Below are 8916 nucleotides of genomic sequence, written 5' to 3'. Positions count from 1 at the left end.
GAGGAGGAAAACCAAGTTGGATGGGGTTTGAGGCAACCTKGTCTAGTGGAAGATGTCCCTGCCCRTGGAAGGGGTTGGAATGAGATGAGCTTTAAGGCTGCTTCCAACCCAAACCTTTCTGGGATTCCAGGATTAATCTACTGAGTTCTTTCACCTGGGAAGTGGAGCTTGGATCTCCCAGCAGCCCCGGGAAGCTGAAGACTCAGAGGATGAAAACTCCACTCTCACATGGAAAAACTTATTGAGACATCTGAACCCCAGCCCAAAGCACTGCTCCAGGTTTTAGAATGTATTTTAAGACAGAAAGGTAAAGAAAAGAGTTGGTTTTTTTTTTTTTTTGTTTTTTTTTAATCTCTGGGGCTCTCCTTCCTTCCTTCCTCTGTCTAAATATTGCTGCAAAGCTGTTTTTGCTGCGGCAGCTGCCGGATGAGCATGCAGAATCCCTTTTAGCCCGATTTTTTTTTTCGCTGCAGAATCCCTTTTAGCCCGATTTTTTTTTTTCCACTGCAGAATCCCTTTTTAGCCCGATTTCAGGGCCACCGAATCCATACAGTAAATAAAGGCTTTATTTACTGTATGGATTTGGTGCCCCTGAAATCTGCCCAGCTTCTCACCTGCTGGAAGTGGACTRGGAGTCAGKGAATCCTGGAATGCTTTGGGTTGGAAAAGACCTGAATATCATTTTGTTTCAACCCCCTGCCATGGGCAGGAACACCTTYCCCCAGASCAGCTCCTGGAGAAGCTGACACCCCATGGTTTGCCCATCAGAAATGKGGTCCACCCCTTCCCACGGCTCTAACAAATCCAGCTCTCTCCCCAAAACMCCTTTCCAGCTCATCTCTCCTCGCCTGACCCCCGGGGACCTCCAGCCCTGACCCCTGAAGCCCTCGAGGGCTCCGGGGTGATTAATCCCAGCAATTAGCCTCGTTCCCTGCATTTATCTGCTTCCTGCCTTTGTCTCCCCGTGACAGCCTCTCCGAGCAAATCTGCTCGCAGCCACAATTCCCTGGCTCCATCTCCTTTGTCCCGAGGAGCCTCTCCGGGCTGGGTGAAGAGGTTATTCCCCCCCGACACGTGTCCCTTCCATCAGCAGCGCCGAGGTCAGCCGGCCCCGCCGGGATTTGTTCTTTAAATTGGAGACGGATGCAGACCCGSCGGCGTTTGGGGCTAAAAGGGATTTTAGGGCTGAGCGATTCCGGCTAAATGGGGACAGAGGGCTTTGGGGTGGCTGGAAATTCAAGGGGAAATAGGGAAACACATGGGCAGCAYATTTGGGATTTGCCTGCCCCGCCCTCGGGACAGGCTGTACATCCACGGGGGAGCTCCATGGACACATGAGGATATTCAGAGGGATGGAAGTCCTCACATGTGTGGGATTCACGACCTTTCCGTGCCTAAAGTAGTGAGCCAGCCCGCTTGCATTTAATTATTGTTATGTTTCCTGACTTTGGTTTTTTGTTTTTTTTTTTTAGCTCAAGATCCTTCTCCGCTGAAAGTGAGCTTTAAATCACCTTGGGATTTTTCCCCATGGAGGTATGGGGAGGGAGGAGAGGAATTGTTTGGGTCGGAAGGACCTTAAAGCCCATCCTAATCCACCCCTGCCATGTCAGGGACACCTTCCACTGTCCCAGGGTGCTCCAAACCCCAATGTCCAGCCTGGCCTTGGGCACTGCCAGGGATCCAGGGGCAGCCACAGCTTCTCTGGGCACCCTGTGCCAGGGCCTCAACACCCTCACARCCAGAAATTCGTCCCCARTATCYCATCCATCCCTGCCCTCTGGCAGTKTGAMSCCATTCCCTGTGTYCTGTCCCTCCRTCCCTTGTCCCCAGTCCCTCTCCAGCTCTCCTGGAGCCCCTGCAAGGGGCTCTGAGCTCTCCCTGGAGCCTTATCTTCCCCAGGTGAGCACCCTCAGCTCTCCCAGCCCGGCTCCAGCCCTGGAGGCAGCTCCGTGGCCTCTCTGGACTCGCTCCAGCAGCTCCAGGTCCTTCTGATGTTGGAGGCAGCACTTGAGTGGGATCGGCCGGGGAGCGCTGGTTCTGCTGCCGGGAGGGGAGGAAAAGGAGCGGGATGGGCGGAACGGGGCCGGTCCTGAGTCCCGGCGATCCCGGAGATCCCGGCCGGTCACTGCCGCCGCCTGCCGCCCGCAGCGGGACACGCACCACGGAGCGACAGGACACGGGGACCCTCGGACAGCCCCTCCATCCCCGGCCGGACCCCTCGCTGTGCCCCCGCACTCCCTGCTGGTCTCTGCTCAGGCACAAGTGCCCCCGCACACCCCGCAGACACCCCCGAGACCCTCAGCAGATGATCAGAGCTGCACCCACCCAGCCCGGACACACTCACCGGGGCCTGAACAAGTGTTTTTCCTTTCCTTTCCTTTCCTTTCCTTTCCTTTCCTTTCCTTTCCTTTCCTTTCCTTTCCTTTCCTTTCCTTTCCTTTCCTTTCATTCATTCCCCTTTCCTTTCCTTCACCCTTTCCTTTCCTATCCTATTTCCTATTTCCTTTCCTTTCCCCTTTCCTTTCCCCTTTCCTTTCATTCATTCTTTCCTTTTTCCTTTCCTTTCCTTCATCCTTTCCTTTTTTCCTTTCCTTTCCTCACTCCCCACCAGCCCACTCTTCCTCCCCATCCCAGGGGTGATTCCCTCCTGCTCTCCCCCTACCCCCCGAGTTCCAGGGATCCCTCCCCCTGGTCCCAACCCTCCTCCTGTCACTCCCCTCACCCCCCTTCTCCGCCCCGTGTGATGCAGCCACCCGTGACTCGCCCTTGGTTTTTCTGGAAACCCCACCGAGCCCAAAACCACTTTCCTTGCTCTTTCCGGTCATCCCACGGCTGGGACAAACCCTGCTCCGGGCAGGTCTTGAGCAACTGGGAAGCGTTGCTCCATCGCCCCCTTCCTGCCCGACGCCTTCCCACCGCGGGGCTGTTTGCTTTCCTCCCGTTTTCCTCCCTCGGGCACACCTGGCAGGATGCGATGCCGGCAGCCCCTGGAAAGGCGGCTGGAAGAGGCGGCTGCAGCCCTGGAAAGGCGGCTGGAGGAGGCGGCTGCGGCCCCCGGACCCCCCACGGGAGRAACCCGCGGCTCTCGGCACAATTCCCGACTTCCCGGGGCTCTTTTCTCCTCCGGGGCGAGCCCGCAGCTGGAAATAATCGTCRGGATTGCAGCCGGTGACTCAGAGCGGCTCTGTTGTCCTCCCAAAMCTCCCCTCTGCTGGGGACAATGTCACAGCCAGGCTGAGGGGACACGGGGACCAGCCCTGTCTCTGTCTCTTTGGTGTCCGTACGTGTTTAAGGTGCATTTTCCCAGAAAGAAATCCCGCTGTTCCAAGGGAGGAAAAACACCGGGGTGTCACCAACGTGAGAGTTCCCCATCCCCGTGCTCCGATCCCTGACCCCGGCTGCCTCCCCAGCCTCTCAGCGCATCATTTTGGCAACGGGAGCACCACCTAGCCGCGCCAGCGAGCTGCGAATCCCCAAATCCCGCCGCCTGGAAAGAGGGAAAGGCTCAAAGCCTGTTTAGTCTGGGAAAACCGGAGCTGGGGAAAACATGGGAACAACCGGGAAAGACGCCGGGGAGGGGAAGGCAGCGCTCTGCTCTAGAAACAAGGGCCCCAGGGAGGGCAGCGAGTCTGGGATGGGTCGGGAAGCACCAGGCAGGGATGATCCAGCGCTCCCGGGCAGGGAAGAGCTTGGCTTTTCCAGCTCTGTTTGCTCCGTGTGTGAATATCCAGCAGGAGCTGCCAAAGCCGCCGTTCCCGGGCAGCCGCATCCCTGCATCCGGCTCTCCGGCTGCCAAAACCCTCCCCGGCTCACGGGCTCTAAATTAGGTTATCCAGACACCACGACAAACACTTCCAAACGGAGCGCGGAGCTGGAGGAAGGCGAGAAAATCCCAGCGCGGCCGCCCCGAGCTGTGCTCCTGACAAAAAGCAGGCGGACGCGGCTCCTCCGGGCAGCAGCGGCTTTTTGGCAAAAGCCAGGCTTGGAAAAAAACTTGGCACAGCCCTGGAGCAGGCACCCCTCACCAAAGGCTGACAAGGAGAAGGCGTCGGCAGTTAACAAAAGTTTTGGAAAAAAACAAACGCCGCTAAAATTCCTTGTGGATGCTTCAAGTTTTTTCCAGCTCCTCATTTGTCTCTGGGTTTTGTGGCTGCTTTTTCTTCCGCTTTGGGCTGTTTTTATTCCGGTGTTTTCCCTCCTCTCCACCAGGAATGTGACCAGCCAGAAGAGGGTCACGTCGGAAGCGTGACGAACGGGAGAGATTTGTCATACTGGGGCGATGAGACTTTCTCCAAATCATTTTCCCCTCCCCAAAACAGCTGCAACTTATGCAAATGAGCCCAAAGAAAAGCTAAACGGGGATTAGGTGCAACCCAGCAGCCCACGCTGGGTTCTTCCTCAGGGGAGATGGAGGAGGGAGAGGAGTCTGCGGTTACATTTCGGGCTGCACACCTATCCCAGCCCCCAGCCTGGGGTTACATTTCGGGCTGCACACCTATCCCAGCCCCCAGCCTGGCTTGAGGGATCCATCCCTGTGCACGGAGAAGGATGGGCGCCGTGTCTGGCCATCCTCAGCACCAAATCCTCCAGCAGCAGGGGAAGGCATTGGGATCAGGTGAAATCATCCCACTGCCCTCCCGCTCTGACACCTCCAGCCACATCTTGCACTGGGTGGCTGCATCATGTGCCAGCACCCAGATCCTCAGAGCCATGGCCAGGCGGTCCCAAAAAGTCCCTTTTCCACCCCAATCTTTCCCCACCCAGCACTGCAAGGTCAGGAGCAGCAGCATCCCCTGGTCTTTTGGGGTTTCCAGCCACAGCTGGTGCAACCGGGGCAGCACCCACCTCCAGAAGGGGCTGGATTTTGTCACAGTTCTTCCTCCTCCTCTTGCCGAGCATTCAAATACCGCTGAATTTGGCCTTTTGCTGGCTGTCGAGGGACTTTCCAGTTCGCGGAGCAGCCCGGAACTTCAGTCTCTTCCCCACCAGAGCAGATGTGGGAGTGTGCAGGGTCACCCGCAGCACATCCCTGGGGTCATCACAGAATCCCAGAACGGGCTGGTTTGGAAGGGATCTCAAAACCCACCCAGTTCCACCCCTGCCGTGGGCAGGGACACCTTCCACCATCCCAGGCTGCTCCAAACTCCGTCCAGCCTGGCCTGGGACACTTCCAGGGATCCAGGGACAGCCACAGCTTCTCTGGGCATCCTCCCTGGCATTTGCAGCATGTTCCAATGCCAGGGCAGGCGTTGTGCTCGCAGTAAATCAGCTCTCCACAGGTGCTGGGCTCCCCTGCCCAATCTTCATCCCGGGGAAAATCTGAGGGATCCCACCACATCCCCGCTCTGTTCCCTGCAGGGAGCTGACAGCGGTCGGTGGGACCAGGCTGCTGGCTCAGCTAGGGGAGGCAGTGGGTGTGTTTTCCAGGAGCTGTTTCGGAGAATATCGCTCGGACTGCATCCAGGGCAGGCTGAATTTCCTCTCCCCGGGGCCCCAGGCAGGAAACCGCCTCTGGGTTCACGTTCAGCCCTAATGAGGGCAGCACTTCAACACCAACTGTGGGTGTTGCAGCCGAGCTGCAAGGAGTTTTTATCTTGATTTCTTGCAGACCCGGGACTTTCACTTACACTGCCACAAGCACCCTCTGCCGTCACTGCTGGAGGAAACACCAGTTTCCTTCACGCAGCAGAGGAACTACAGCTTATCAYTAAATCTTGCCATGCTGATATCAGGCCCTTCAGCTCTTCTTTCCCACCGCTGCTGTCATCTTGACATTTCCCTGTGCTTCGTGTACACTCATCCAGAGCAGCAAAAAGTGGCCTGAGAGCAGACAGCCACGGTTTGCCGTTTATTCATCATCACATGCATCCTGCGAGCTGCTGGGTGTTGTGCAGCCCGTGTCGCTGCGGTCGGAACTGCTTTTCCTGGAAGAAACTCTGGGGGCTTCTCCCGGAGTTTGCTGGTGGGACAGGGGAGAACTGGGAGGGGCTGGGGGGGTCAGCAAAGATGCCACCATAGGGCGCACCTGTGGAATGGGCAGCGGGTAAACGCGGTACCTACTCAGGGTGAATTATATAATAAAACGCCGGAATTGTTTGGGTTGGAAGGGATCTGGGAGTTCATCCCGTTCCACCCCCCTGCTGTGGGCAGGGACACTTTCCACAGGATCAGGTTGGTTTCTGTGCCGTGACGGCCCCAGGGAATCAGCTCCAGCCCCTGCCCTGTGTCACCCCGGGGCTCAGTCCCCTGCCCTGTGTCATCCCGGGGCTCAGTCCCCTGCTCTGTGTCACCCCGGGGCTCAGCCCCAGCCCCTGCCCTGTGTCACGCCTCCAAGGGCTCGGTCCCCCCTCTCCCGTAACTCTCCCCGCTGTCCTTGGACCCAATTCCCCCTCCCGGGGCTCAGCCCTGTCCCCCTTCCGGTACCCCCACCCCGAGGGGTTCAGTTCCAGCTCCCTCCCCTCTGTGTCACCCCAGAGCCCCTCAGCCGTGACCCCCGGCACTCACCCCCGGCCCCTTCCCCTCCCTCTTCCCGGGAGCCCCGGTTCTCCCGGGGGAGCAGCGCAACCCCCCCGCCCCGCAGTCGTGCTCCGCCGGTCGGGGCGGGCCGGGTGGCGAGAAGGGGCCGTCCCGGGGGCCGTGCCCKCTTGTTCCGCACCTCCTTCCTCCTCCTCCTCCCTCCCTCCGCGGCGGGGGCCGCCCGTCCCGCCGGGACAGTCGCCGCTGGCAGCCGCGGCGCGGTGCGGTGCGATCCATCCATCCCATCGCATCCYGGTGCGGGACATCCATCCCATCTCACAGCGGTGCCGGACATCCATCCCATCCCATCCCATCCCGGCGCGGTGCGGTGCGGGATATCACCCCAGCCCGGTGCGGTGCGGGACGTTTATCCCAGCCGGGTGCAGCGCGGGACATCCCGGCGCGGAGCGGGGCATCCATCGCATCCCGTCCCATCCCGGCGCGGCGCATCCCGGCTCGGGCTGTCCCGATGGAGACCGAGGGTTACCGCTGCCGCAGCAGCCGCTACATCGAGAGCGGGCAATCGGCCGTGCCCAGCTCGGTGCTGTTCGCCGCCGGGCTTTTGGGGAACGTCCTGGCCCTGCTGCTGCTGGGCCAGCACCGGCGGCGCTCCCGATCGCCCGGGGGCCGCCCGCCGCGGGTGTCGGCGTTCTACGTGCTGGTCAGCGGGCTGGCGGTCACCGACCTGCTGGGCAAGTGCCTGCTCAGCCCCATCGTGCTGGCCGCCTACGCCTACAACCGCAGCCTCAGCGAGCTGGGGCCGGGGGGACGCGGCGACGACGAGCCGGGGGTGCTGTGCCAACTCTTCGCCTTCCTCATGGCCTTCTTCGGGCTGGCCCCCACCCTGCTGCTGCTGGCCATGGCTCTGGAGTGCTGGCTCTCCTTGGGGCATCCCTACTTCTACCGGAGGCACCTGACCCGCCGCCTGGGTGCCACGCTGGGGCCGGCGGCCGCCGGGCTGTGCGCCCTGTTCTGCGCGCTGCCCCTGCTGGGTTTCGGGGTGCCCATGCAGTACTGCCCGGGCACGTGGTGCTTCATCCGGATGGCCGGCGGTGGCCCACGCGAGCTGGCCTTCCCCGTGCTCTACGCCAGCCTGATGGGCTTGCTGGTGCTGGCCATCGTGGCGTGCAACGTGAGCAGCATGCGGCAGCTGTACGGCATGGCCCGCCGGCAGCCCCGCCGCGGGGCCCCCCCCGCCGCCGCCCCGCGCATGGAGGAGCTCGATCACCTCGTCCTGCTGGGGCTCATGACCGTCCTCTTCACCGTCTGCTCGCTGCCGCTCATYGTGAGTAATCCCATTGCCCCCCGACCGCCGGGAAAATCCCCCCTGGCACCGGGAGTGGTGCCTCGCCGGGGTCCGTCATTGCATTAATCCCCTTGGAAAGTTTTCTTTCCTCAGCACGGTCTCCTCACAGGGAGGTTGGATTGGATGATTTGGCCCCTTTGGAAATGTCCCTCACCCTGCCCCTGGGGTCAGGGTACTGCTAAAGACCCTGGAATATCACCCCCGCCAGCACCGCTCAGTCCTGGGGGGATCAGAGCTCTGATTTTGGGATAAATCCTGGCACCACCACCAGSTCATAGGGGCCGAGACTGCTTCCTTCTAAAAACTCCCCCATACTGCCCACAGGGAACAGGCCATTGCCTAAAACCCCTTGGAATAACCCCACAACACCACCACCCTCTCCAGAGGGGGTCAGGGGGTTGTTTTGGCCCCTTGGAATAAACTCTGGAACCACCACCCSCTCCTGGAAGTGCCAGGGGGGTCCCTTGCTTTAGTCCCCTGTGAGTAACCCACCCCTACCACCCTCTGGGATCCTCTCTGAGGGTCAGGTTATTGCTTTAATCCCTTTGGAATAAATCCCCCCTGGCTCCACTGTCTCATTCTGGGATGCTGCCCCAGCTCAGCACCAGCACTACATCCCCAGTCCCTAATTTATTTAAATTAATTAAATTAATTAAATTAAATTAAATGTGTTTAAATTTACTTAAATTAAAGGTTATCCTTTAACCCTCATGGAAAAAAAAACAAAAACCCTATCACCACCAGTCTGTGCCAGAGGTATGGGGGAGTCAGGGAATTACAGTGTCCCCCCTCTGAGTGTCCCCCACCCTGTCCCAGGGACCTGGCTGTTGCTTTAACCCCACTGGAATAACCTCCAACACCCATCCTGGGATGGGGGAAGTTAATTCATTGTTTGAATCCCGCTAGAATAACCATAGCAACCCCACCACCCTGTCCTGGGGAGAGTAATTTTGTTGCCCCCTTCCTGGAGTGCCCACTAGCAACACCACATACCATGCTTTAATTATTATTGTTAATTAATGCTTTAATTCCCCTGGAATAAACCCCCTCCTCCCCCCATCATCACCTCTCTGTCCCAGGGGTGCTGGAGGGGT

At 59.3% G+C, this 8916-nt stretch overlaps 1 protein-coding gene across 1 annotated transcript in view; it reads left to right on the top strand.

Annotated features, from left to right (window-relative positions):
- Positions 1-6689: 6689 nt before the first annotated feature.
- The window catches only part of PTGDR (prostaglandin D2 receptor), a 6955-nt gene continuing 4728 nt past the window's right edge, over positions 6690-8916 (top strand). Inside the window, exon 1 of the mRNA XM_057386287.1 lies at positions 6690-7801. Coding sequence (XP_057242270.1) covers positions 6986-7801 — 816 coding nt within the window. The 5' untranslated portion in view covers positions 6690-6985. The remainder of the gene's footprint in view (positions 7802-8916) is intronic.

This window comes from Malurus melanocephalus, unplaced genomic scaffold (assembly GCF_030028575.1).
Source record: "Malurus melanocephalus ecotype Western Australia unplaced genomic scaffold, MMel_1.1 scaffold_948, whole genome shotgun sequence".
Classification (NCBI taxonomy): Eukaryota; Metazoa; Chordata; class Aves; order Passeriformes; family Maluridae; genus Malurus; species Malurus melanocephalus.
Note: the sequence above shows the minus strand (reverse complement) of the source record. Positions and strands in the feature narration are given on the sequence as shown.